This window comes from Penicillium verrucosum (assembly GCF_028828655.1).
Source record: "Penicillium verrucosum strain IBT 35672 chromosome Unknown utg000002l_segment0_segment0, whole genome shotgun sequence".
Taxonomy (NCBI): Eukaryota; Fungi; Ascomycota; class Eurotiomycetes; order Eurotiales; family Aspergillaceae; genus Penicillium; species Penicillium verrucosum.
Genome location: NW_026643211.1, coordinates 325,702 through 352,397, shown reverse-complemented (window position 1 = coordinate 352,397; position 26,696 = coordinate 325,702). Strand labels below are relative to the sequence as shown.

The following is a 26,696-nucleotide window of genomic DNA, read 5'->3' as shown; positions in this document are numbered from 1 at the left end:
CTCGCGGTGGAGGAAGAAGGTCGATTGCACTATCCGGTGATTAGGTCAATGTCGACCACGGTCAAGCTGTTCGGTATGCTTTGGTTTGATGTTGGATCAAGATGCACGGAGGAGCGAGAAGTCTTCGGAGACAGAGGGCTGGGGGAAGCTTTCAAGGGTGAATTAACGGGGATCTTCTCGGGAAGAACCAAGCGCGGCAAATGTGTTAGAATATAAGTCCATATCACAGGTGAAAGCATGTGCGACGATTTCGCATTGTTCAAAGCCGTCGTGTACGGAGCTCAATAAACTCAATAAACTCAATAAAGACCTGAGCAGGAACCAGCCTATTCAAGGCACAAGTTAAATAAGAGTCAGATGACTCTCCAAAAAGAAATCAAATGATTGATCTGCTGATTGTCCTGCCGAACAATCCAAACACTGCGCTGCGGTGGAATTCGAGTGCCGTCACGGGTCACGTGAAGCCAACCTCTCCGTCTCCATTGAACCGCAGAGCCCTCCGTCTTCAGATCCGATTCGAGATTGGCGTTTTACCAACCACAGTCATTTTCAGCACACAGTAAGTATTTCTTACCTGCGCCTTTCTTTACTCGTACGGATTCCGTGAAACTAATTGCTTCCCAATCTGTACAGTCATGGCGGGCCACTCCTCCCACCCTATCCACATCCACCCGGTCCGACCGCTCTACCGCTTCACTGCGACTGCATTGGGCGCTAGCATGTGGTTCTTCGTAAGGATTGCCTTCCTTTTATACCAAGAACTTATACTGACAGGACTCCTCGGGGTAGCTCATGTACCGAGCCAAGAAGGATGGTGCCGCTCTGTTGGGCTGGAAGCACCCTTGGGACCACTGATCCGATTACAATCGTCGATTTCGTTTTTCTTGCGCAACCGCTTCGTCTCTCAGGGCAGCGGTGATTGTTGGGCTGCATTGCGTACTATGTACTTGGAGTGGGAAAAGAGGAACAGAGAGCCGGGTGTTGCCGAGGCGCATGTCGAAAGCCACAAGTGTCAGGTTCACGATAGCCATTTACCAGCCGAATTGTATCATACCCTTTCCTTTTCAATTTTCTAAAATGGTAATTTTGGCCCGAGTGGCCGAGGCGGAGCCTCAGTAGACGAATAACTGGGTCATAATATCCAAAACTATGGCAATCTACAGGTCTACGTGTATTTGATAGCGTACAATGTGAGTGCTTTGATAGCGTACTTCACAAGCGCAGTGCCTCCAATAGCACTTTGTACATCTTGCGCTTCTTGCGGTAGTGTGGCTGCAAGCGGGCGCGAGCCTGCCCAAGCATCTGTGCCACACGTGGGAATACGTTCTTCTCTGCGGTCCAGGAGAGAATGAAGACCCCGAATGCCAGCGCAATTAACCAGAATTTGAAAGCATCAGACATGAAAGTCAGTTGCATCACCTCCGTCACCCAGTCGGATGGTCTGAAGAGCATGTAGCCCGAAATCAGGATATTGACGATGATTGTACATAAGTACGGCACTAAATAGCCACGGTCAGTATCTAGATAAGCAAGAAAGCGTAGTGCGCAGTGCGATTCTTACCATTCTGAGTCATTGGTTTCCGGAATGGTGGACCCGCACTCAGAACAATGCTGATGAAGATGTACTGGAAACATGAGAACAAGAACAAAGCCGTATTCTCCGAGTTGACAATGTTGCTCTTTTCCAGGTCCAGTTGTGGCGGCAAAAACCTGAACCGTTTGTTAGGATGATGTTGATGGTATGTTGTGACGGTTACTCACCATGGCTGTAATTGAACAGTCTTGAAGACTGCAAACTGCGACAGCACAACTAGTAAGATCTGCCCGAGCAAAGGTGTCAATACCTTGCGCGAGACAAGATCAGCAGTTGGCCGTTTCCGAGACAGCGTAGGAGAAGGATCAGCCCAGCCCACTAGAAGAGAATTAGCTCGATCTACTCAAATTTAGCAGATATAGACCACTCACTGAAGACCGCAATTGGCATAATGAGAAGAAGGTCGATAAAAAGAAACTTAAAACCGTTAGCAATCTATCGAAACTTTGATAATATAGCCAGCCCACTTACCTGGAAATCACCAAGATTCGACCCTGACGTATATAGGAAGCTGACCGAGCAGAACTGAATGGCGGAATAAAGACTCATGAACTTGAAACAGGAGAAGCTTGTAACCAAAGCAGCTCGACCCTCCCTGATCACCGTCGGAACACAGGAGATTTCGAACAAGCGGCTAGTAAAGGGCGCAGCAACGGACGCCTCGGCGTCTGACAATGAGATACCAACATCTGCAGCCTTCAGAGCGCCGCAATCATTGGCACCATCGCCGCAAAAGCCACAGCAGTAATCAATAGATTGAAGTTTCTCAACGAGTTCGTGCTTCTCGTCTGGGGACATACGGGCAAACACTTTGCCGCACACAAGGACCTATACAGCACACATTAGTTTGTGACATGGTAAAAATACGGACATAGTACAACGGCCGCTTACCTTGTTGAGTACATCTTCATTCCCGAAGTCGATCAACCACCTAAACGCATCACCAGTGACGGCGACGGAGTATTCACGCTCGACGAGAGTGTTTCCTGGGATTGACAAGTCGGTCTCCGTAGTGTTCATGGGCTAGAATTTCATTAGCTGCTAGTAATTGAATGTAGGGGAAAGATATCTTACCAAGAGTGTTCTCGGGTCCAGCTGAAGGTCGGGATTGTCCACACATTCCCATATGAGAGAAGTTTTGGACGAAAGACCAGGCGCTGTGCATCATTAGTTCTGAATTATGACTCGGATGCGGTAAACAAACCTTCAATAAAGTGCGGGATAAAACATGGTTCATCGCGTCCAAGCATGTTGCATTCACGGGCAACACTGATAGCAGTCAAGATATTATCACCGGTGCACATTACATTGCGAATTCCCGCCTCGTTCAACTCGGAAATCACACCGGCAGTGCTGGGTTTCAACTTATTCTCAAAGATGATGAAGCCCAGGAATTCCAGGTTAGATTCGGCATCTGCCCGCGACATTTTTTGGACTTTCATCCAGCTCAACTTTCGTTCATATTTGGAAGCGCAGGCAATCACACGGTATCCTTTGTGAGTATAGTAATTCAGGAGATCCTCGTAATCCGAAGGAACTGTAAAATAATTATATTAGCAACGTAAGCTTATGTAAAAAAAGAGAGAGCACTTACGTGTTCCGGGAATACATATGTCTTTGATGCTTTCTGGGGCACCCTTGACAAAGAAACTTGCTCCATTGTCACCAAACTTCCTGACGACGACACTTGCGCGGCGAAGATTGGAGACAAATTCGAAACTCCGGAGTACTCCAAGCTCAAGGGGGTTCTGGATATTGTTAGATACGAAGCTATGGCTTGAATAAGATCAACTCACATTTATATCCTGTTCGTCGCTGGTCTGACGTTGAGGGGGCTTTGCAACCGACGGAGCTATCGTATCGTATTTGGGGCTTGTCTGGTCGGAAACATGATGTCCTCCCTCCTCAAACGTCCAGTTGGTAAATTGAAACATCTTCACATCGAGAGGATCTCCCAACAGCTCATCGTCCACTACCCTGAGGGAATGACACGTCGCCATGGCGTACATGATCTTACTTTGCTTTTCGATGTCGTACGCGGAGTTAGCACTTGGGGAAGGACGAAGAACCCCATCAGATATCTCAGACAGCAACTCGGAAAACCTAAAAAGTTTTTTCAGCGCAAGCTTAAGGGTCATACTTGGAAACAGACGAACCTTTTGTCACGGGTAACTATACGCGCTCCGAGCACATCCAACCCATCTTCTGTGAGGGTTCCAGTTTTATCGAAACAAACAATGTCCAGCTTTCCTCCCACATTGACCCTAGTCTCATGTATTAGTCTCGATATTAAGGTATCATCCATTCGTCCACTCACTTCTGTGGGCTGATACAGAATATGTTCTGTTTTTTTAGCCGTGAAAGCGCAAAGTTGGTTCCAATGGTTAATGTGGCCGGGAGAGCTGGCGGAACAACAATCGTGATCAGATCGAGGGCTCGAATTATGATCAAATGCCAAGCGAGCTGTTTTTCGTTGGGTCAGCCGCCAGAATAACTTTGGAATCGTCTGTTGAAGCATTGACTTACACCCAATCGAACAAAGTTAATGAATGAAGCGATGAACCCGAGAAAAGCGACCATTCCCATCACGGCAATGTAACGGAACGAGTCCCGGTAGAATTTGAATCCAGAAGGCTTTGGGAAAAGCATTGATCGAACTAGAGCCCCCTTGGTTGTCAAGAAGCCAGTTCTCATGACAATTGCCAATGCTACTGCTTCATCGTCATCAACATTCTGGGGCCGTCTAGCCCGGATCACTTTGGTTCCGCTGAATAGGAAGTGTTTGGCAACATGGGGGTGGATAGAAGGGGTACTGAGATCGAGATATTTGAGGGCGTCATCGGTGAGTGGTGTTTTAGACACGGGGACGGATTCACCTATTAAAGTTAGATGTATGTAAATAATATCAAAGTTTTGGGTTTTGTACGAACCAGTGAGCATGCTCTCATTCACAATGCAGTCCCCTGACAGCAAGATGCAGTCACACGGGACCTGGTTAAGGGATGGGTCGGAAAATTCATACACATCACCAGGAGTCAGCTCTTGGGAGGAAACGGACCGCCCTGTAGATACGATCAGTTTACATCAGTAAGATGATACATTGAATGAACTCACAGAATCCATTTCTTAGAACCCGAACATCACACTCGAAGAGAGATATCTCCCTAAGCCGGCTCATAGTCTATCACAGCATTAGTTTTAGGGCTTGATGCATTTCTTCGGCTGAACTCACTGATTTCGTCTCTAGCACAGTCGTTGCTATACTGAAAAACGATATAAGAAAAATACAGACGGCGTAGTAGTAGTATTCATCCATGGACCACAAAACGAGACTTGCAATTTGGAAGATATAAAATGGATGGAAGGCCTATACACTGTCAGATATATTGATGAAACAACCGGGAGGAAAACCGACCTCGTCGACGAGAAGCTGAGGAATTGTCTTTTGGAGAATTTCGATGGCGTTACTTCCAAATATCTGTTCCCTGCTGTCTCGTTCGTCGGCATCCAATCCACTTCGCATGACCTTGGCATTGGTCCACGATGGATCTTTCCAGCCATTTATCAGAGAAAATTTATCCTCGATCGGATGATAGAAGAACTTCAGGTATCGATAATCGATGAAGTGTAGAGAGACAATAGTTGGATCGTTATCTTCATCGTATGAGTGATTGAATGAGTCGGCGAAGACCGTGGAAAGCGGACGTCCATAGGGTTGGCTGCCAACTTCATGGATGGTGAATTGATTCCATTGGTCCTATCATGAGTTAGACGGTTATTGTATGGGATAGAAAGTTCACAATCTCACCTCTATAGCCACCCATTGACATTTCCCTATCGGGGTTGCCTTTCCGATCAGCTTTACCCGCCATCGTGGCAGCCATCGGAAGAGAAGCCAGGCGAATCCACCGGTCAAGATGCAAAGGGCGATATAGACAGCAAACCCTCCCGAACTCGTGGAAAAGCCAGCAAAAACAGCCGTCAAATCCTCCGACGCAATATACACTTTTTGATTCAACCGACTACCGGTTCGTCGGTCTCGGCCATATGAGCTGGCGGACATGTAGCGAGAAAGAAGTGGATGTTCAACCGAGTCGCGAGTGGTAGACATCCGCTTAGACACAAAAGAGCCCCTGGTTGACTCGAGATCTGTATCCTCGATGCCATGTAGAGATTCTTCATCAATCTCGCTTTGATCGTCCACCGCATCTTCGTTCGACCATTCTGCGAAGTCTTCCCCGTCCTGAAAGTATGTAAAGCTCACCGTAGAGTCTGCTCGAGCACGGCGGTGCGCGAATGACACAACGCTGGATGGAATGCTTTCCGAGATTGGGCCATCGAAGACCTAGTGCGAGTCAACTCCTGCGCCGAAGCCTGCATATGAGAATAAAGATTTGACATACCTCATTACGGGCCATCTCTACATCCGACACGACGCTCATGCTAGAGAAGTATCAGCATGGGATTCAATGGTCAGGGTAGATAGGGAGGGAGTGTAGCAACCTGCTTCTCATGGAATCGCGTCGCAGTCCATGTCGAGGCATGGATAGGTCCACGGGACCAGTCCCCGAGGGAGACTGCGGACGGCTTCCCATGTTTAAGAGAGAGGTCAGCTCGGTCGATTCCCCAACAGCCTCTCTAAATGTCTTATTATGGGGCTTGAGTAAAGTTGTGTTTCACCGACACAGGATTGAAGGGAGAGCATTTACCGCGGAGCGCAAGTTCCCACAAAAGCAGTGTAACCGGGAGCTTATCAGTGTCCCACAGCGGAGAGCGACTTATCACCATGTGACTACCCAATATAGCTTTGGATTATATAATTATATCGGACCAAACTTCCAAGGTTGGAAATTCCCCCATGCAGAGAAATCCATATAAAGTTGCATGTAATAATAGCTTCTAGTACGGAGTATGTGCTATTGTATTATATTCTGACGGGGGTTCCATAACAATCTAGAAGACTAGATGAGTCTTGGCATCTTATTTCTTGGCTTTAACAGGCATATCATTGGCCACTCAATCATCTACGGGGGTTCGATCTGAGATACGGGAAGATCTACATGGATCCAAGGCCCTGAAGACTCTCAATTCCTGCATTTACCCAACTGACTAATTAGAGATACTAGTTACAACATTTGCACCGCTAACAAAGTACTATACATCATCAAAGGTTAGTTATACGCTTATACATAAAGTCTCTGGCACAAAATATATGTTTTACCCCCTCTGTATACACCTAAAATGGTAACAAAACTGACATCCAAAAATGACTTTGAAAATAAGTACCAAAACGACATCCTCAGGTGGTATAAGCCGGCTTATCGTTGTCCTGGCTACAATGTAAATCCTGAACGTCATCAAATAGCATGCAAAACAAGCAAAACACGTAATCGTCTACGGGTATAAAAAATACCTAGATTCTATAAATATATATTTCCTTCTATCCGGGGGCGAATTTCATTCTACAACATTTTTCTTTCCAAAAAAGTCAGACAAGAGCCACCTATATCAAAAGACAAAAGAGTCAATAATCACAAGTTTTATAGGGAATATAATTCTTCCATTCCTTAGCAGATTGGAATTGGAGAGAGGGGTAATGGTCCAGGGCGCCACCGGGAGCGATCAGATTGAAAACGGGTACAGAAAGCAAGACAACCAAGATATTTGGGGCATCAAGAACATGAAGATATAAGAAATACAGAACAAAGATAAAACCAATAAAAAACAGGTCAAAAATAGAAAGCATCCGACAAATCAAGAGTGGTATTAAAAAGGTATTGTTGGGATAATTTGCAGCTTTTGCAGGCTCAACCAGAACTGTCCCGCCAAGCCCCTCGGCCACAGGGCGCTAAGGATCCCACCATCTTCCAGACTCTCCCCCAAAACTAAACGGCGTATCAAATTCTTCCTTCTTTCTCTCTCCTCACCTCATTCTCTTCCCCCCCGCCCCTTTTCACTATCCATTTATCATGTCTGAGCCCATCAGAAACAAGAAGGCGGACTTCCCGGTCGCACCGTAAGGACCCCTGTTTTAATTTTTTTTAATTTTAATTTTTTTTCATTATCAAAAGCAAAAAAATATATACTGACTTGCAGAAGGACCCCGCAAAACACACCGGCCAACAATGCTCCTATCTCATCTCACGCTCAGCAGCCTGGTGTATCCAGCATCGAGGAGGGTAAGTCGTCTGTTTTCTTGTTTTCACCGACATCTCTTTGACCGTGGTTTCCTTTCTTCTAGAATCCCTCGACAAAGCCGCCGCTGCCTCGCTCTTCGCCCGCAACCCTGCTCTGGTCTCCATGATCCAGGGCAAGTTGGGTCAACTTGTCGGTCGCTCATCAGGCTACATCGAATCTCTCCCCCCTCCGTCCGCCGCCGTGTCGCTGGTCTGAAGGGTATCCAGAAGGAGCACTCCAAGCTCGAGGCTCAGTTCCAAGAGGAGGTCTTGGAACTTGAGAAGAAGTACTTCGGCAAGTTCACGCCTCTGTACGAGCGTCGTTCTACTATCATCAACGGCGGTATTGAGCCGACCGAGGCCGAAATTGAGGCCGGAAAGGAGAATGAAGAGAGTGATGAGGAGGAGGAGGAGACCAAGGAGGAGCCTAAGAAGGAGGAGGGTGAGGCCGCGAACGGCATCCCCGAGTTCTGGCTTTCTGCCATGAAGAACCAGATCTCGCTTGCTGAGATGATTACCGATCGCGACGAGGAGGCTCTCAAGCACCTCACCGACATTCGCATGGAGTACCTTGACCGACCCGGATTCCGCCTCATTTTCGAGTTCTCCGAGAACGAGTTCTTCACCAACAAAACTATCTCCAAGTCATACTTCTACAAGGATGAGAGTGGATACGGTGGCGATTTCATTTACGATCACGCCGATGGATCCCAGATTGACTGGAAGGAGGACAAAGACCTGACCCTCCGCCTGGAGAGTAAGAAGCAGCGTAACAAGAGTAAGTGCACTTGGAATATTGGTATACTACGTTGAAACTGACAATTTCCCCTCTTTTAGCCACCAAGCAGACCCGCGTTGTTAAGATCAGTGTGCCTACCGAGTCCTTCTTCAACTTCTTCTCGCCCCCACAGCCACCCGCCGAGGATGACTCAGTCGCCAGCGACATTGAGGAGCGTCTGGAGCTTGATTACCAGCTCGGTGAGGATATCAAGGAGAAGCTCATCCCCCGTGCCATCGACTGGTTCACCGGTGAAGCCCTCCAGTTCGAGGAGCTTGGTGAGGATTTGGATGGTGATGATTTTGAGGATGACGATGACGAAGATGAGGACGAGGATGAGGACGAGGAGGATCTCGGGTCGGACCGTGATGTGGACGAGGAGGACACAGATGAAGAGGTATGACATACAACACTCACCGATTTAGATCAGCCTGCTAACTTCATCCCAGGATGGTACTTCCAAGCCCAAGAAGGAGGCCGCCGAGTGCAAGCAAAACTAAACGAAAAAAGTTGCCGGTGGTGAATGCCCAACATGAGACTATTCGTACTCTCTGATATTTTGCTTTGCTTTCTGCCTTTTTTTTGTGTCCCCCCTGCGTCACCTCTCTTATCTTCTAATACTCAATCAATACTTGACATAATCGGTGTGTAATTTTCGCATTCAGCTGTAAGGTCTTGCACTCATAGCCGAGACACTTGAAGTGTCTTAATAAAGTGCGAGTAGTCTATGGACATGTGACTAATTTAGTATCTACCTAGTTAGGTATGTATACTTGGTAACTATTCATACCGGAGACATACATATGTACCTCTATGCACCATATTTTAGGCCGATACGAACTTCCCGATCGGGGTGCCGCCGCTTTATGGGGGCGCTCAGTATTTCACAGTATAGGGTGATTGCTTAGCATCCTTATCTTACCGCCCCAGAATAAAGGCTGATAATGTCACGTGACAAGTGGATCACTTTTCACCCATCTATTCCGCGCTAGCAACTAAAACCCTTTTAAACAATCCATATTTTTTATCGATTGTCCCTATAGTTATTAGGAAGTGTATTTTCTAAGATAGCTGCTAGAAGACGATAACGTACCAAATAGATGGCTAGAATGATTTCCTCGAGGTATCTAATATCTAATCGAGCTATAAATACAGCGATACTGATGATGTATTGTTGGTCCTACTAGAGGCCCGTACAGTTAGGTGATATCACCTGACCGACGGTGACAACGACATCATTATCGTAAAGGCCTCCCAGACCAATTTTGCAATCTCCTCAATTTCTTCACTTCCTATGATCAAATCACCTTCTCTGGGGGGGGATTGTGGAGGCCGTAGGAACAGACGATCGAAAGGGATAGTCAGTGGAGCTCCAGAGACACTAACTTTATCACCATGTCGTTTTCCCGTATCTCGATGTGTTGGGACAGTTGGGCTTGCCCATTTGTGTGGTCCCACTCGTACTTATCTATGGTGATAAGCGGTCGGGTTTAAGCCATAATTCAATGTAACCTTCTTCTGGTTTGCGAGATCGCGACTTCCACAACCACCGTCGGCCGCTTTCCGGCCGTATACATGTAATGGAGGTGGGGTTGGAGATTATGGCACATAATCGCCTAGTATAGACGAGGGAGGTCATCTCTGCAAGTTTGCAGATCTCCTCGATCCTCGATTCCTGGAGGAAGTCCTCCAGCACGGCCAGTCTTCGGGCCGGTACCAGGAGAGGGGGCGGTCTGGGGCCCAATCCCTAGTCTGGCTGTTTTGGTATGCCATTGACATTGCCATTGATGTTCACTTCACTATAGGAAAAGGTTTCCTAGTCAAGCCCCATCGGTGCAAGTGCAATGTCAATGGCATGATCAAAATCCTGAACCACTTGCTGATGTTCATGGGTGACCATTTTGGCGATCAAAGTGTTTGCTTGGGGGTTGAAAGTACAACGGATGCCACGAATACCACGGAGATCCGTGTCAGGATCAACGAATTCGTTTTGGAAGGTGCGCTCATGATATCCTGACGGGTATCTGAGCGGACCTATCTCGCACCATCTGAATTGAATCTGAATTGCATCTGAATTGAATCTGAAGTGAATTTGAAGAAATTTGGCAGATCACTTAGCCGCTAGTTTAGGGGAGGTCTTGGGGACGTAGACAAGCCGATAGGTTTTAGGAAGTCTTTTACTGTCTTGTTCGGCGCAATTGGTATGTCGATGGATTTCAGGGCTCTCTGGTGCGGCCCTTGGTAACTGATTGTTTTTACAATCAAGTGACTGTCCATATTCTGAGAATTGGGGATATTTCCGTGAACATCAATGCTAATCAAGATGCCGGTTGTCGAAGGAGGCGCATATGATGTAGCTTTCGTGACAGTATGCTTGAACGCGAGTGTAAGGACGACATGGTTCTTCTTCTTGTCATCGGCGCCATTAACAGTCTCGCCTTCATTCAAGAATTCAAGCGTACAGGCTGAAACTTGTTTTCTCAATAATCCCAAGGGAATTCTGTCGTGTTCATAAGATTGGGATCCTGTCACTACTAACGGGCCGGCCGTGAGTAGCTGGAAAGTGGATCCCGAGCGATGGACTCGAGTATTGGCCATCTATTCTTATTAGTATGAGTCGTTATATTGACCGAGAAACGTGATATAAAAGCTGCTTACCTTGCCTTTGTATTCTGCTGTTACTTAGAAGAAAAGAACTTCATTTCTACAGGATACAACACTATTTTATATCCGAAAAAGTCTCCAAATGCAATTTAACGGGAGTGCTATTAAACTCGACCTTTTCTATTGGATTGAATGTCAATTGATGAATTTATTCATAGTTTCATTCAATTAGAGAGTTATTACCTTCGGCCTTTTTCCTTAGAATAAATGACAATCGATGAATTCACTCAATCAATCAATCAATGACTTATTTCTCCGCCGCTCGCTTACCGAATACGTTAACTACCTACCTAGGTAGACATAGTTAGTTTGAAATGGCCACTAACAAATACAGTGAGTGGGCGATGAAGTCAGCTGACCGTGCAAAGGCAGGTTAAATATTTCTCCACTAAAAATCTGACGTTCTTCGCGTTGGAATGCATAGGAACTTTTCCAGATAGATACAGAATCCTTTGGGACTTCTTTCCTTCTTTCGCAGAGGAACTTCACCTTGCCTTCCATGCGATGATCACAGCAGTCCACTGCGTATAACAGCTCCGCACCTCAGAATATCCATAAATCCCACAACACTTCCCCCCAGGACTTTATCAATGATAATGGGGTGTAGAGGGCTCTGGAACTTACACATCAATGGTTGGTGACGGTCCGTACTATATGACCTGCAAACACTAACATTCTCTCTTAGGGAAATGGTACCGCTTGTATCACCCTCGAGGGCGGATAAGTCCCCCTGACGATGAGTCGACATTACGAACAATCAAACATCTATGCGACAAGCCCGACAATCTTGCGGGATGGGAACCAGCCCCGTTTCCTAGCCCAATTCACTCGATTCTAGATTACATATACACTATCGATATAGATGCAGGTACTTTCACGATCTCATCATAGAGTGTGCTTGACGGATTATTGGCACCTTCAGCAGTACGGATGGATCTCGCCAAGATCCATAAGATATCTAGGATAAATCATCATATGATACGAAAAGCTGAATATATGTCGAGTGAATACATTTGTGAGAGCAATAAGGCACAAGCAAAGCAATTCGAGACGTTTGAAATGGAATATGGCATCCCTACACCTATAAACGAGCTACAGGGGCAATTCTTTACCGACCTCGTTTTTATCTAGCGCTTTTATATCGATGACCCTTCGATATGGAGATACAATTCTCCTATATTTAGGGTATTATGTGTTGCTTTCCTGCGTCTTGCAGCCTAGGATTTTGAGGTATCTTTCGAAGATTGCAACGTTGAGCTTCCAATCTCTTTCGCGTCCCTTCCCCTTTGGAGCTACCCCGACGCGGACGTCTATTAGTTTTATGGATATCTTGTTGTTTTATAGGATGACCTCGAATCCATAGCTATAATAAACGGAGCTGTCTCAAAAGCTAGATCATACATTGGCAACTCTCGGCTCACGTATAACGACGTTCGCTTAATTGTTATTTCACCACGATATCTCGTTTTCGTGGAGCTTTCTCGCGAGGTTGTTTTGGCCTCTAGGAGCCTAGTATTGCTTTCCAACTATTCAGCAACCCAATGTTCATCTAGATTCCGCGCTCTAGCCCGGGTTCTAACATCAAACTGCTAGAAGAAGCCTCGCGCCCATAGGGAGAAGTGGCGTATCAACGTGCCGCCTGAGATTGTTCAGATGATTCTTTATAAACTGGAACCACGAGATGCCGTAGCATTCTCGCAGGCATCCTTCGCTGCTGAGCAATGCTACTATACTTCAGAATCCCAGTTCAAGAACATTGACGTGCAAAGTTTTAAGTCCTCTATACCTTGCTGCGGCAAGCGCACTGGACTAGAGACGCACGGTATTTGTTGTTCTGAATGCCATGTTTGGCAACACCTGGAATGTGTCGGTCTAGAAAATGATTCTTCCGACTATCGGTACGTTTGTATGGGCTGCCATGGAAGAGCCCACATGGTACTTGATCCTGGCAGGGTAAATTGGTTCAGCCGTCGGAAAAGAAGGGAAGGATGTCAGGTTAAAGCTGAAGGTATTGTTAAATCACTTCAATTGCGACTCTCTAAACCTTCCCATTTACGACCAGAGCTACGATTCCTGGGAAATCTTGTCTCGGTTCCGCCTTCACTCATTCAGTACACAATCCTTTTCAACCGCTCCTTCTCTGGACTGGCCTATGGCTTGGAAGATAGTTCGTAACTGTGATCGTTAATAATTCAATTGCATTAAATGGGCCGGAAAATTGGTTTCCACTTCATCCCAGGCATGAAACCGAATTATATATATGTATCCCTTTAACCCCCAACCTCCTTTATACCATGCCTAGTTAATCCATTGAAACGTCTTTAACCTGCGGGCGGAGTATCATTTTGTGCCATTTCTCAGCATCCAATCAACTTCGACACTATCATTGCGCGCATGGAATGAGTTTCGCGGTTGGCGTTAGTTAGGAGGGCCTTACGGGGTAAGACGTGCGTCCTCCAGGTAGGTTTTGATGATACCCGCCGCTTGGCACGGGAGTAAATGTTGGAGGCGGGAGTTCATCTGGCTTATATAATTATCGGTGCAGTCGATGATTATATAATACGCAGGGGCGTGCTCAGTTTTACTCAGTGAGCAAAGAGCGGCAAGGGGGTGAGCACCAAAACGGAAAGGGAAAGCTATCTCGCTCGGCCTAAAATCTGGTGTATGTTGGTTGTATGTGCCTAGATGTATGTATATTAAATTAAATCAGTCTTAACTAAACATGACATCTTTTCTTTTCTTTTCTTTTCTTTTTTAAAAAAAAAGACATGAATCAAATAAAAAACAAAAACAAATAAATCATAAAATAAATACCTAATTATTAGAATACATACGGAGTACATGCAGTAAAAAATAATACAATGTCAATAGTAAACATAAGGTACACAATGCAGACCAAGTAGGATGGCGGTGACAGGTTGTGGGGTGTGGCGCCCCCCAGTATATTCCCTAAGCTCCTTCAGGGGCTCTCGCTAAATGGCCAGCTGTTAGTCTCATTCAAGGGTTTTCCTTCCACCTCCATCTATTTCTTATCTTCGATCTTTTTATTCTATTCTTTCGAAATATGAGATGAGGGGTTGAGAAGTCCCCCTTGTCTTTGGACTACCTGAATCGCATTTTCTCTTCGATGCCCTACCTCCGAAAACACTCATCCCCGGAGCTTCTGAAAATATCCCGCTTTTATTGCATCAAAAACGATTAACGACCTACATTCCCTATGGCGCACATCTATGAGGTCGGCACACGGGCCTGGCAGCCTGACCCGACAGAAGGATGGTTGGCGTCTGAGGTGAAGGAGAAGCTGGAGGATGGAGAGAAAGTGCAGCTGATCTTCGAGTTGGAAAATGGAGAGGTAGGTGCCTTGGAACCCAGGACGCTGGACCGCGCAATCCTGTATGTCTCTTAAGTTACTGAGGCTGACTGACACGGTTTTGATCGGGGCAGACAAGAACCGTGGAGACCACGCAGTCCGAGCTGCAGGTCGATAACAACCCTAAACTACCTCCGCTCATGAACCCTGCTATGCTTGAAGCAAGCGAAGATTTGACGAATTTGTCTCACTTGAACGAGCCCGCTGGTTTGTCTTACCCCTACATGTTTGGTGCCGCCCTCCCCAGCTGACGATCCTTTGAAGTCCTCCAGGCTATAAAACTCCGTTACGCTCAGAAGGAGATATATACCTACAGTGGCATCGTTTTGATCGCAACCAACCCATTTGCCCGAGTCGATTCGCTGTACGTGCCGCAGATGGTGCAGGTTTATGCTGGGAAACAACGTGCCTCGCAGGCGCCTCACCTGTTCGCAATCGCGGAGGAAGCTTTCGCGTAAGAATCGTCCACATTTTACATCTTTGAGGTTGGTTTCGCTTACACTTTTAATACAGTGACATGCTTCGCGATGGAAAGAATCAGACGATTGTGGTCTCTGGTGAATCTGGAGCCGGTAAGACCGTGAGCGCCAAATATATCATGCGCTACTTTGCAACTCGCGAGTCTACTGATCAACCCGGAAAATACACAACCAGCCGCGCCGAGGCAATCAGTGAAACCGAGGAGCAGATCCTAGCTACCAACCCGGTCATGGAAGCGTTCGGTAATGCCAAAACCACTCGCAACGACAATTCCTCCCGTTTCGGCAAATATATCGAGATCATGTTTGATGACCGAACGAATATCATCGGAGCTAAGATCAGGACGTATCTTCTTGAGCGGTCGCGACTTGTCTTCCAACCTCTCAAAGAGCGCAATTACCATATCTTCTACCAGCTGGTAGCCGGTGCTTCCGACGCAGAGAAACAGGAGCTGGGTCTCTTGGCTGTTGAAGACTTTGAATATCTGAACCAGGGTGGCACTCCGGTTATCGACGGTGTCGATGACAAGGCCGAATTTGAGGCGACCAGGAAGTCGCTGGCTGTGATTGGTGTGCCGAATGAAGATCAGACAGGCATCTTCCGTGTTCTAGCCGCTTTGCTACACCTCGGTAATGTCACGATCACAGCAACTCGCACGGATTCGTCAGTCTCGTCGACCGAGCCTGCACTTCTCCGCGCGTGTGAGATGCTTGGAATCGATGCTACTGAGTTTGCGAAATGGATCGTGAAGAAGCAACTTATCACGCGTGGCGAGAAAATCACCTCCAACCTGACACAGCAACAGGCTTTGGTTGTCCGAGACTCCGTCGCTAAGTTTATCTATTCAAGTCTATTTGATTGGCTAGTGGATAAGATCAACCGCCGCCTCGCTACCGATGAAGTGCTTGAGCAGTTCAAATGCTTCATTGGTGTTCTTGATATCTACGGGTTTGAACATTTCGCCAAGAACTCTTTCGAACAATTCTGCATCAATTATGCCAACGAGAAGTTGCAACAAGAATTCAACCAGCATGTGTTCAAGCTTGAGCAGGAAGAATATGTCCGAGAAGAGATTGACTGGACGTTCATCGACTTTTCGGACAACCAACCTTGTATCGATCTTATCGAAGCTAAGCTCGGCGTTCTGGCCCTTCTGGATGAAGAATCCCGGCTTCCTATGGGCTCGGATGAGCAGTTTGTCACCAAGCTTCATCATCACTTTGCGGCGGACAAGCAGAAGTTCTACAAGAAACCCCGCTTCGGGAAATCTGCATTCACCGTCTGTCACTATGCAGTCGACGTCACTTATGAATCTGATGGATTTATCGAAAAGAACCGTGACACTGTGCCCGATGAGCATTTGGAAGTGTTGCGCAATTCCTCCAATCCTTTCATCAAGGAGATTCTAGAGACTGCTGCGGCCGTTCGTGAGAAGGACTCTGCTGCTATGTCATCCAAGCCAGTTGCAGCCGCTCCAGGGCGTCGGATTGGAGTTGCAGTCAACCGGAAACCCACGCTTGGAGGAATATTCAAGTCCTCGTTGATTGAATTGATGCACACCATCAACAACACAGAAGTTCACTACATCCGTTGCATCAAGCCCAACGAGGCGAAGGAGGCTTGGAAATTCGAAGGTCCCATGGTTCTCAGTCAGCTGAGAGCCTGTGGTGTCCTGGAAACTGTCCGAATCAGTACCGCTGGCTACCCAACCCGATGGACTTATGAGGAATTTGCCGTTCGATACTACATGTTGTGCCATTCCTCGCAATGGACCTCGGAGATTCGGGATATGTGCCATGCAATCCTCCGAAAGGCCCTGGGAGATGAAAAGCAAGACAAGTATCAACTGGGTCTTACTAAGATCTTCTTCCGAGCTGGTATGCTTGCATTCCTGGAGAATCTCCGGACGTCCAGGTTGAATGAATGTGCCATCATGATCCAGAAGAACTTGCGTGCCAAGTATTACCGCCGCCGCTACCTCGATGCTCGTGACTCGATTCTCACCACTCAGGCCTTCATTCGGGGTTTCTTGGCACGCCAGCATGCCCATGAGATTCGCCGGACCAAGGCTGCTACTACGATCCAGCGGGTCTGGCGTGGCCAGAAGGAGAAGAAACGTTACACCCAAATCCGCAAAAACTTCATCCTGTTCGAGTCTGTTGCCAAGGGATTCCTGTGCCGACGCAACATCATGGACTCTATCAATGGAAATGCGGCCAAGGTCATCCAACGTGCATTCCGCTCCTGGCGTCAACTCCGGGCCTGGAGACAGTATCGCCGTCAGGTCATCACTATCCAAAACCTCTGGAGAGGAAAAGAGGCAAGAAATTCCTATAAGCGACTTCGCGAGGATGCCCGTGATCTCAAGCAGATTTCCTACAAGTTGGAGAATAAGGTGGTCGAGTTGACCCAGTACTTGCAATCTCTCAAGCTTGAGAATAAAACCTTGGTTTCACAGCTGGACAACTATGATGCCCAATTGAAGTCATGGAGAACCCGACACAATGCCTTGGAGGCTCGCACGAAAGAACTCCAGGCTGAAGCGAACCAGGCTGGTATCACCGCAGCCCGGTTAGAGGCGATTGAAGAGGAGATGAGTAAGCTGCAGCAAAGCCACACTGAAGCACAGGCTACCATCAAGCGCCTCCAAGAAGAGGAGAGAATCTCCCGTGAGGCTCTTCAAACCGCCAACAAGGAATTGGAGCGTTTCAAGCTTGTGGATGCCGAATATGAGAAAGATAAGACTGGTCTCCGGCAGCGGATCTCCGATCTCGAGGAACAGCTTGAGGTTGCCAAGAGATCTGTACCTTTAAACGCTGTGAACGGCGACGGTCTACCCAACGGGGGCGCAGTCCAGGCCCCTCCACCGGGCTTGATCAATCTGGTGTCCTCAAAGAAACCTAAGCCCAAGAGGCGCAGTGCCGGTGCTGAAAGGATCGAGACGGATCGCTTCAGTGGTGCGTACAACCCTCGGCCTGTTTCGATGGCGGTCACCCCTGCATCTATGGCTGCCCGTCAAAATGCGGCCATCTCTCCTGGCCTAGAGTCGGTCGAGATGGAGCTAGAGAACTTGCTTGCTGAAGAGGAAGACTTGAACGAGGAGGTCGCCATGGGTCTTATCCGCAACTTGAAGATTCCGCTCCCAACCTCGACACCACCACCGACTGAAAAAGAGGTCCTGTTCCCAGCATACCTGATCAACCTTGTTACGTCGGAGATGTGGAACAACGGATTTGTTAAGGAGTCGGAGCGATTCTTGGCCAACGTGATGCAATCCATCCAGCAAGAGGTTATGCAGCATGATGGGGACGACGCGATCAACCCCGGTGCCTTCTGGTTATCTAACGTGCACGAGATGCTATCCTTTGTCTTCCTGGCCGAGGATTGGTATGAAGCACAGAAGACCGAGAACTATGAGTATGACCGCCTGTTGGAAATTGTCAAGCACGACCTTGAGAGCTTGGAATTCAACATCTATCACACTTGGATGAAGGTTTTGAAGAAGAAGTTGTACAAGATGATCGTTCCAGCCATCATCGAGTCTCAATCACTTCCCGGCTTTGTCACGAGTGAAACGAATCGCTTCCTTGGAAAGCTTCTGCCCTCCAACAATAACCCAGCTTACAGCATGGACAACCTCCTCAGTCTATTGAATGGTGTTTACAAGGCAATGAAGGCCTTCTATCTTGAGGACGCCATCGTTCTCCAGACCGTCACGGAGCTCTTGCGCCTGGTTGGTGTCACTGCTTTCAACGATCTCCTCATGCGACGTAACTTCCTGTCGTGGAAGCGTGGTCTGCAAATCAACTACAACATCACTCGTATTGAGGAGTGGTGCAAGAGTCATGATATGCCAGAGGGGACGTTGAAGCTCGAGCATTTGATGGTAAGGGCCCTTGTTTGATATTCATTGGGTCATTATACTAACAACCTACACAGCAAGCGACCAAGCTTCTACAACTGAAGAAGGCTACTCTGAACGATATTGAGATCATTCAAGATATTTGCTGGATGTAAGTGAACCCTGGAAGTATCTTCTCCCACGAGCTCACAAAACTAATTATGTGTAGGCTGTCTCCGAACCAAATCCAGAAACTTCTGAACCAGTACCTGGTGGCAGATTACGAACAGCCCATCAACGGCGAGATCATGAAGGCCGTCGCTTCTCGCGTCACAGAGAAGAGCGATGTTCTCCTCTTGGCTCCGGTAGACATGGAGGACAGCGGCCCGTACGAGATCGCCGAGCCGCGTGTTATCACCGCTCTGGAGACCTATACCCCATCCTGGCTCCAAACACCGCGGTTGAAACGACTTGCTGAGATTGTGTCCGCGCAAGCGATGGCACAGCAAGAGAAGTTTGAATGGGATCACAAGATGCTTGAGGAATAGATCTGTACTGTTGTATATTAGACTTTGGGAATTTCCTGTGAGCTACGGATTACGACTTGCCTGGATTATCCACGGCCTTTGCGATACAGTGATGCGCATGATTTTCATTTGTTTCAATTGCATATGACGTCTTGACTTATAGACCAGAAGAGATTGCTAAGGGAGTTCCTGTAAATGATTTTTCTAAGACAAACGAGCAATCCAATGTCCAAATCGGCTTTTTTTTTTTTCCAAAGTAGGCCAGTCAGAGGTCATTTGCATGTTCACCGTATAGTCAAGAGTTTAGCAGGATAAACAATATTCTGTGGAAAGAGATATTCCCATCTGTGGATGCTAACTACCGTTGGAGCACAGCATCTGTTGATATATGCGGTCAGCGGTAGCGCAGTGGGGTTCCCACACTCTTAATCTTCAACTTCACAACCCCAACCGCATACCAAATACCAACCAATACCTACCTATCTATCTATACAGCCAAAATGACTCTCACTAAGCTTAACTTCATCACCGGCAACAAAAACAAGCTCCTCGAGGTACGGGCCATCCTCGGTAAGGTCATCGAAGTGGAAAACCAGGAGGTCGACGTCCCCGAGATCCAAGGCACAATCGAGGAAATCGCCAAAGAGAAGGCCAGACGTGCCGCCGAAGCGGTAATTTCATCTTGTATCTGTTCTGCTATAATTATATCTGCTTACGAAGGGAATAGATCCATGGACCTGCCTTGACCGAGGACACTGCGCTGGAGTTCCATGCGCTTAAGGGCCTCCCTGGACCATACATGTATGTCTTTGCTATATTAAAGGGTTACTTTGTGACAATGATACTAATGATTGTCAAAAGCAAATCTTTCATGGAGAATCTGGGGCACGAGGGCTTGAACAAGATGCTCGATGGCTTCGAGGACAGGACTGCTGAAGCTGTGTGTACCTTTGCCTTCTGTCGAGGCCCTGGCGAAGAGCCCATTATTTTCCAGGGGAGAACAGAGGTGAGGCAAATACTGTCACTTCAAAATCTATATAAATCTAATTGTGATGTACAGGGTGCTATTGTGCGACCCAGAGGCCCAGGACAGTTTGGTAAGTGAACAATCCAAACTGGGCTTTGCAGAGAATCAAAATCTGATATATGACAGGCTGGGACGCTATCTTCGAATATGATGGCAAGGAGACATATGCCGAGATGGACAAGGAGGAGAAGGTAAGAACGATCTTGTTTCCCGTTGGAAAAGTCATGTACTAAGAGTCCCGCGAACAGAACAAGGTTTCGCACCGGTACAAGGCGCTGGTGAAGTTGCAGCAGTGGCTAGCCGAAGGCCAACAGTAAATCGCCATGGGTATATAACTCGGCCTCGCAAAAGACCATAGAAGAATGAGAAACGAAGATCAAAAATTGTATATGGCCCGACGAATTCCCTCAATCCGCATTCTCCGCGTGCGACTGCTTCCATGAATCGACCCATTGTGCGATTCTCTGGCAGTTTGAGTCCACATCTGAATCCTGCTCGCTGTTCAATTCTACCACGATCTCCTCGTCGAATGCCTCCCGTGCTTCGTCTGATAGGACACCGAAGATTTCTGCGTCGACGTTCTCTTCTAGCTTTTTCTCGTGGTAGCCCCTTGGAATTATTATGTTAGTTTTGACGGCGTAGATAGTTTTGCGAGGTTGATCGTCATACCGTGAGGAAAGGCGGTCGTATAGAACATCTGTAGTGGGGCAGCGGAGGACAACGACGAGATCGATCCAGGACTTGGGGAAAAGATCGCAGGCATGCCAGTCGATTAAGTAGCCGCCATTGGGAATTTCGTCTTCGAGGGCATCGAGGAGCTGTGTCGCGCATGGATTAGCATGTGAACTTTTTGAGTCTTAAACCATGGTGGAAAGAGTAGCATTAGGCGAAGAAACTGTGGGAAACATTCTCACCTTATCCTCGTCAACCACCCAGGTCTTCAATTCCTCGTCATATTCATCGAAACATCCACGGTCCTTTGCGGCCTGGTTAATGGACAGGTGCTTCAGGCCGATCTCTTGCGCGAGTTGTTCGCAGTGGACGGTCTTTCCCACGCCGGGAGTGCCGGTGATGATGATATTTGGAGAGGTGCGCATATTTAGTTATAAGGATCGAGATCTTGAAGTGGAATAGTAAATTGTAGATTGTAGATTGTAGATTGTAGATTGAAAATGCCCAGGTGGTTTCCCCAGATGAAATAATTCCATCGGACTAATTTTCGTCCCGGCTATCTTATCGTGGAGGGGTAAATTACCGCATTGGGAATGTATAAAAGCCATTTATAGTAACTTCGCTTTGGTTTTATTCATAATACAAAGACTATGCAATGTTAACGGAATCGAATTGATTTCATGTGGCTTCATGTTTCGGGCTGGTTATACGTAGCCTAGTACTGATTAGCACATTAGAATATCTAAAAATTGAACAATCACTCACTTGAGAAGCTCGAATATCTTGTACTTTTGCAGATAAGGCGTACCCCTACGATATGCTTTGAGAAGTCGAGTGGGATCTGAAGGCTTGACAAACGCTCCGATCAGACGCTCCATTGCCGGGGATGTCTTGAACATGGGATCGAATACTAGCAGATTTGCGCTGCCGTTGGCTCGTATTTCAAACCCCACAATTGTCATAGAATGGCCTGGTTCAAGTTAGATATATATGTGTGTGTGCTAAAAGACTTAAAAAAAACTATACCTTGATGCTGGAAGTATATCGGAGGGAGATCAGTCTGGACGATCTTTGACTCGTCTTCTGGTGAGCACGCTGATCGGAAATAGTCGGCGACGTCGATGTAAAGAGCATCACAGGCCCGTAAATCGTTTCTCTCTGCCAGACTCCTGGCTTCACATCTGGAGACCGGAGTTAGCGGGGTTAAAACGAAGCAGGCCAGATAACTTACGGAATTCCTAGGCTCATGAAAAGTGCTTGTGCCTAGGTATTCGTTAGCATATAGAAGATAATCGATACCGACCAGAAGACTTACTTCAGGCGTTCCAATAAACTTGCGGGTATCTTTGATACCACCTGTCTCGGCTCTTCCAGAACTATTGAACCCCATATCCCAGGCTGACTCAATCATATCCTGCAGCTCAAGGATCGTCGGCCCTTTATTTGGGAAGTGCTCATGACCAAAGCCACCGGCCTTTTTCAGCCAAGAGACCATCATTTGGATATTGCGATAGCCACAAAACCCACCTTCCCGACGCATCTTGCAGATATGACGGACTTTGGGGCTACAGAAGAATGCCCGTTGGACGGATTTGTCCTGTTCACACAGCCGAGCAATAACAGGAATCAGATGGTCGGTCTCGTTTTCTACTGTCTCGCGACGTGTGAATTTGCCATCCGATGTGATTTGCGTCTGCTTTGACATGCTGCCCCCCTTTTCCAGCATCTTCTTCAGCCATGATGGCATTTTCTTCTCGTGGGCATGAGGACCCAACTCCGAGCGCTGAAAATTGTTAGTACTTCTTTCTGAATATTCAAATTTTGGACAAATACCCCTAGTCTCTTTGTACCATCGGCATTGGTTGTCCTTGGGGGACTGTGAGGTCGTGGTGGCTTGGCTGTGTTTACTCGCGAGGAATCTCGTTGCATCCCACGCTTTCCTCCTTTGTGAGAGTCCAACATGTCGAGGGGGTCTTCATCATCAAAGGACTCATCATACCCATGGCCATGTAGTACGTCTGGAGTTGATCGTGCCGATGTGGCTCCGATATCATCCAGCGCCATGTCCTCTGCAACATGCAGATCTAGGTGACTCGAGAGCTCGGCAATTTCTATTGTCTCTCCACATCCATGCGGACAGTCGAGATATTTTTCTGCACCATCCTCGTCCACTGGCGGTGGAGCTAAGCTTTGAGTTGCAAATTCCTGCGGGTTGTCCTGCAGGAAGCCCGTTTCCCCGGTTTCTGGGTGGCAGAATTCGATGTGTTGGGACACAAAATTAGCATCGGAATCTGTGAAGGGGCAAAAAGGGCATGAGGCGGTGTTGTGGTCGGCCATTATGGAGTTTTCATCCAGTGCTGACGCTGGTGGGGAAAGTGTGAAGTTGATGCTTATCAGACCCCACCTGAGAGATGAGAGCCAGATGAATATGTACAAAGTGCAGAGAAAAAAAAAAAAAGCAAAGCCAGTCGATCGAATAACAGAGGTAGAGACAGGAGTATAGAGACAGGATTAACTTGATGCCTAAACGAGCAGAACAGTGCCCGTTTCCCGAGACCCACCTACGGCAGGGCTTAGCGTCCAATTTGTAAATATCATCTTATTAACTATGTATGTCCATACATAACTGAATGAATCATCTAATTATTATGTTGTCCAAAAAGTCATGTCGTCGTAAATATATGGGATTTTCAGATTTCACATCATCATCCTACTCTAGCTATAGATAGAGACGTGGTGTGCTCGGCTCAATGACAACCTCCGAAGTAGCTCTCCTCTCGTTCCAATACCAGAAGTTTATCACTATATTAGCTTTCAATAGCAGACATTGGTTCAATCAAAACCTTTGAAAGTCGGACGGCATTCAACACTTGGTCACTGCGGGCTGTTCAACCTAAGAGATAAGATCCGTTAGTTCTCCATAATATTATAGAGGAATAATTACTACTTACTGTTGTTGTTTATTAGCTTCCGAGTCGCTCTGAGTTAATGGTGTCGTTTAAACGCTACCTCCAACTCCGTCGGCTAGTATCTCTGTTCAGCTGGCGAGAGCAAGCGGCTTAAGAACATGACTGGTTCCACCACGTTTGCTGGCGGGGGTTTCTTCAGGTCGTGATGTGTCCATTCGGCTTTAACATGGAAAATCATGGCACTATGCTCCTCGTCCTTAGAGCTGTCTATTTCGGCGTAAAGTTGCCTTGTGTGGTCAAAAAGACTGTCATATGCGTCATGCTTTGACGCATCGCCGTTTGCAAACTTTTGAAGCTGGCTTTTTCGACTACTATCGGATTCTCTAGGTTGGTGTGTCTTGCGAACCTCTTGCGTTGGTTTCCTTTCCTTGGTCCTAGCTTCAACAAGGCGATCTTGCGGTCGTGCATTGCCTTCGCAAGCTGTGCGTGTCGTCATATCTTAATACGAAAATATCCGACGAGACCAAGGTAAGTTTCAAGCCGTTTGAGGGTCTTTGGGAACTCCAAGCTAAGAACTACATGTAGCTTTTCTTCCATGGTTGTCATGCCAAGGGAGTCCACACGCTGCCCGAGAAGTGTAACCGTAAAGCGAAGACGTTTCAGGTTAACAGTAGCTAGCGCTGGATTGCATCCATAATGGGGGCGTTTACGGAGTAGTACCGGCCATTATAAGACGGGCTCAGCGATCGTGTTTTAAGGGTAGAAGATAGAGAGGCTACATACGTACCTTACGTCGTGGTGAATATAGAGTGATGGAAAAAAAAGACCTTACAACCGTGTAGATAATGTATTGTAGGGAGGGTAGTTGAGGAAGGAAGAATTCAGATCATAGCTACACAATTCATTCCAAATTCATTTCAGGTTCAGTTCAGGTTCAGTTCAGATTTATAGGGACTTGTATAGTGAATCCTTTATTATACGTATTGTGATATAAGGCTTCTTCCGTTTAAGAAGGGAGTATGATCTGATTGTTATATACGATAATACTCCCAGGCATACTACTAAAGAGACTCTTGATTTCTTGATAGAACAGCCTACCTTTTTACCTGATTTAAACCCTATTAAGGAGGCATAAAATGTCTGAATGTTTTGTCGAGGGCAAACGACTAACATACATGGGGGAGCAAATCAACCCCATCAAATAGACCCATTAGCCGCGACCCTATTAGCCAAATTGTCTGAATCTACGCGCGCCGCTATCATTTACGCCGTGGAAAAGGGCCAAAAACCAGCCCAAATCGCACGTGATTTCGAGATCGATCGTACCACGGTTTACAAGACATTAAACCGCTGGAAAAACAACAAAACCCTTGTTTCTTTACCTCGAAAAGGTAGCCCAAGGAAGCTTACATACGCTGCTTGTTCGTCGCTTTTCTACAATCTCGTGGAAAGAGTTAATTGACTAGATTCCACACAACGTATATCTAGGCTAGCTCGTTGAACAAATGAGAGACAACAACACCGTCTATAGTGTGTTATCTACCTATACGCATACTGTAATTCTCAAGCGGGTCGAGGATTGCCGATTCCAGATGAACGAAACCTATCCCACAAACTGCCACACAGCTATCCGTCAGGCAGTGCATCATGGCAGCCGCCATCCTCGCCTCCGAGGACACGGAGTACCACGAATGCCCTGGTTTCAATCCAAAAATGGTACGGTGGGAAGCATTCTCCGCACTTAGAACATGTACTGACAAATCATTTTATGTGCAGTTACAAACCCATACGGGCCACCTGGGCACCAAGCCTCGACACGCGATTACTCTATGTTGTACCTTGCGCCGCGGATAACCAAATTCCTCCACAGAAATTTCACGTGACAACTCAGACAATCCTTTTTGGCGGCCACGAGTCTGTTACGATAGACTCCGTCGAGATCATGTTGCTAAAAACAAGGCCATCTTCGATGTCCTCTAGCATGTGCTTCGCCAGCTTGCTGACTCAATGAATTGCAAACACAACGAACTTTCTGTCACCGAGCCTTTGGAAGTGTTGTCATAGGCATTGATTTCAGTTGAAAGTGAATAGAACTTCGATGTAAGAACAACATCCTCTATCCTGAAAACAACTTCTATATCCATAAGACAATGTCAAGTCCTAGAAACCTTAGCTGAGAGATAATGTAGTCTAAATCTTGCAAATATTCTCAGATTTTCGTATATACTTGCCAAGAGACACTGCCTACTTACCGTTAATATTGTATATCTACACGATTAGCGTTTCTTACAGATTAACACCTACGTAGACGCTGATCATCTAGTTTAGTCTCCACCATTTAAAGCGGGTAGGGATCGGCTTGGCATAGGGCGTGGTTTACCAAAAATAGGATTTTATACTTCGTAGAAACACCTACAATTATTTACTTGAATCATAGTTGAATTTCTTCTTGTTAAATCTGGGGCACAGTATTTGACCCTAGTTGTTATAACTTGACGATGAAAAGCTGCTTTGGCTTTTTTAGCTGTCGTTTGTGCCAAGTTAATCCCTATGATGTAGTCAATAATATGAAATGCTCCTGATTACTGGAAATAATCCCCAATCTCAGACTTGAGATGGCAATGGCGAAATGAATCAATGTTGGGAATGAGGTGGACA

At 46.8% G+C, this 26,696-nt stretch overlaps 10 protein-coding genes across 10 annotated transcripts; 5 read left to right on the top strand and 5 right to left on the bottom strand.

The window, feature by feature from the left end:
• Nucleotides 1-48: 48 nt before the first annotated feature.
• On the top strand, nucleotides 49-1,125 carry N7516_005771 (uncharacterized protein; the record flags this gene model as incomplete). The annotated part of the gene is made up of 5 exons (XM_057218491.1): nucleotides 49-202; nucleotides 230-272; nucleotides 374-542; nucleotides 634-731; nucleotides 790-1,125. The coding sequence occupies 5 exons, from the start codon at nucleotides 49-51 to the stop codon at nucleotides 917-919; spliced, it is 594 nt and encodes a 197-aa protein (XP_057072582.1). The 3' UTR covers nucleotides 920-1,125.
• An 87-nt stretch (nucleotides 1,126-1,212) lies between these two features.
• On the bottom strand, nucleotides 1,213-6,189 carry N7516_005770 (uncharacterized protein; the record flags this gene model as incomplete). Its single annotated transcript, XM_057218490.1, has 20 exons — nucleotides 1,213-1,499; nucleotides 1,562-1,710; nucleotides 1,762-1,912; nucleotides 1,966-2,011; nucleotides 2,066-2,422; nucleotides 2,486-2,617; nucleotides 2,669-2,751; nucleotides 2,799-3,131; nucleotides 3,189-3,342; nucleotides 3,391-3,697; nucleotides 3,751-3,858; nucleotides 3,912-4,057; nucleotides 4,121-4,470; nucleotides 4,525-4,656; nucleotides 4,709-4,775; nucleotides 4,827-4,961; nucleotides 5,010-5,351; nucleotides 5,403-5,939; nucleotides 5,998-6,037; nucleotides 6,098-6,189. The coding sequence occupies 20 exons, from the start codon at nucleotides 6,187-6,189 to the stop codon at nucleotides 1,213-1,215; spliced, it is 3,948 nt and encodes a 1,315-aa protein (XP_057072581.1).
• A 1,374-nt stretch (nucleotides 6,190-7,563) lies between these two features.
• nap1 (histone chaperone NAP1) lies at nucleotides 7,564-9,048 on the top strand (the record flags this gene model as incomplete). Its single annotated transcript, XM_057218489.1, has 6 exons — nucleotides 7,564-7,610; nucleotides 7,694-7,773; nucleotides 7,836-7,921; nucleotides 7,990-8,548; nucleotides 8,608-8,945; nucleotides 8,998-9,048. 6 exons carry the CDS (start codon nucleotides 7,564-7,566, stop codon nucleotides 9,046-9,048), a joined length of 1,161 nt encoding a protein of 386 aa, XP_057072580.1.
• Nucleotides 9,049-9,757: 709 nt separating this feature from the next.
• On the bottom strand, nucleotides 9,758-10,327 carry N7516_005768 (uncharacterized protein; the record flags this gene model as incomplete). Its single annotated transcript, XM_057218488.1, has 3 exons — nucleotides 9,758-10,011; nucleotides 10,061-10,107; nucleotides 10,245-10,327. 3 exons carry the CDS (start codon nucleotides 10,325-10,327, stop codon nucleotides 9,758-9,760), a joined length of 384 nt encoding a protein of 127 aa, XP_057072579.1.
• Nucleotides 10,328-11,808: 1,481 nt separating this feature from the next.
• N7516_005767 (PHD finger domain-containing protein) lies at nucleotides 11,809-13,165 on the top strand (the record flags this gene model as incomplete). The annotated part of the gene is given in 7 exon segments (XM_057218487.1): nucleotides 11,809-11,845; nucleotides 11,898-12,080; nucleotides 12,138-12,331; nucleotides 12,344-12,397; nucleotides 12,434-12,520; nucleotides 12,557-12,784; nucleotides 12,806-13,165. Coding segments are annotated over 7 exon segments (1,143 nt in total), but the record flags the coding sequence as incomplete, so codon positions are not given.
• Nucleotides 13,166-14,429: 1,264 nt separating this feature from the next.
• On the top strand, nucleotides 14,430-19,451 carry N7516_005766 (type V myosin; the record flags this gene model as incomplete). Its single annotated transcript, XM_057218486.1, has 6 exons — nucleotides 14,430-14,564; nucleotides 14,657-14,789; nucleotides 14,847-15,036; nucleotides 15,096-18,948; nucleotides 19,002-19,075; nucleotides 19,133-19,451. 6 exons carry the CDS (start codon nucleotides 14,430-14,432, stop codon nucleotides 19,449-19,451), a joined length of 4,704 nt encoding a protein of 1,567 aa, XP_057072577.1.
• A 479-nt stretch (nucleotides 19,452-19,930) lies between these two features.
• N7516_005765 (non-canonical purine NTP pyrophosphatase) lies at nucleotides 19,931-20,774 on the top strand (the record flags this gene model as incomplete). Its single annotated transcript, XM_057218485.1, has 6 exons — nucleotides 19,931-20,101; nucleotides 20,158-20,231; nucleotides 20,292-20,436; nucleotides 20,491-20,527; nucleotides 20,584-20,648; nucleotides 20,706-20,774. 6 exons carry the CDS (start codon nucleotides 19,931-19,933, stop codon nucleotides 20,772-20,774), a joined length of 561 nt encoding a protein of 186 aa, XP_057072576.1.
• A 90-nt stretch (nucleotides 20,775-20,864) lies between these two features.
• Nucleotides 20,865-21,554, bottom strand: N7516_005764 (nucleoside triphosphates FAP7; the record flags this gene model as incomplete). Its single annotated transcript, XM_057218484.1, has 3 exons — nucleotides 20,865-21,066; nucleotides 21,127-21,275; nucleotides 21,372-21,554. 3 exons carry the CDS (start codon nucleotides 21,552-21,554, stop codon nucleotides 20,865-20,867), a joined length of 534 nt encoding a protein of 177 aa, XP_057072575.1.
• A 253-nt stretch (nucleotides 21,555-21,807) lies between these two features.
• On the bottom strand, nucleotides 21,808-23,466 carry N7516_005763 (Peptidase C78 ubiquitin fold modifier-specific peptidase 1/ 2; the record flags this gene model as incomplete). Its single annotated transcript, XM_057218483.1, has 6 exons — nucleotides 21,808-21,844; nucleotides 21,895-22,099; nucleotides 22,156-22,310; nucleotides 22,361-22,392; nucleotides 22,445-22,912; nucleotides 22,963-23,466. 6 exons carry the CDS (start codon nucleotides 23,464-23,466, stop codon nucleotides 21,808-21,810), a joined length of 1,401 nt encoding a protein of 466 aa, XP_057072574.1.
• A 687-nt stretch (nucleotides 23,467-24,153) lies between these two features.
• On the bottom strand, nucleotides 24,154-24,534 carry N7516_005762 (uncharacterized protein; the record flags this gene model as incomplete). The annotated part of the gene is made up of 1 exon (XM_057218482.1): nucleotides 24,154-24,534. The coding sequence occupies one exon, from the start codon at nucleotides 24,532-24,534 to the stop codon at nucleotides 24,154-24,156; it is 381 nt and encodes a 126-aa protein (XP_057072573.1).
• Nucleotides 24,535-26,696: the final 2,162 nt, after the last annotated feature.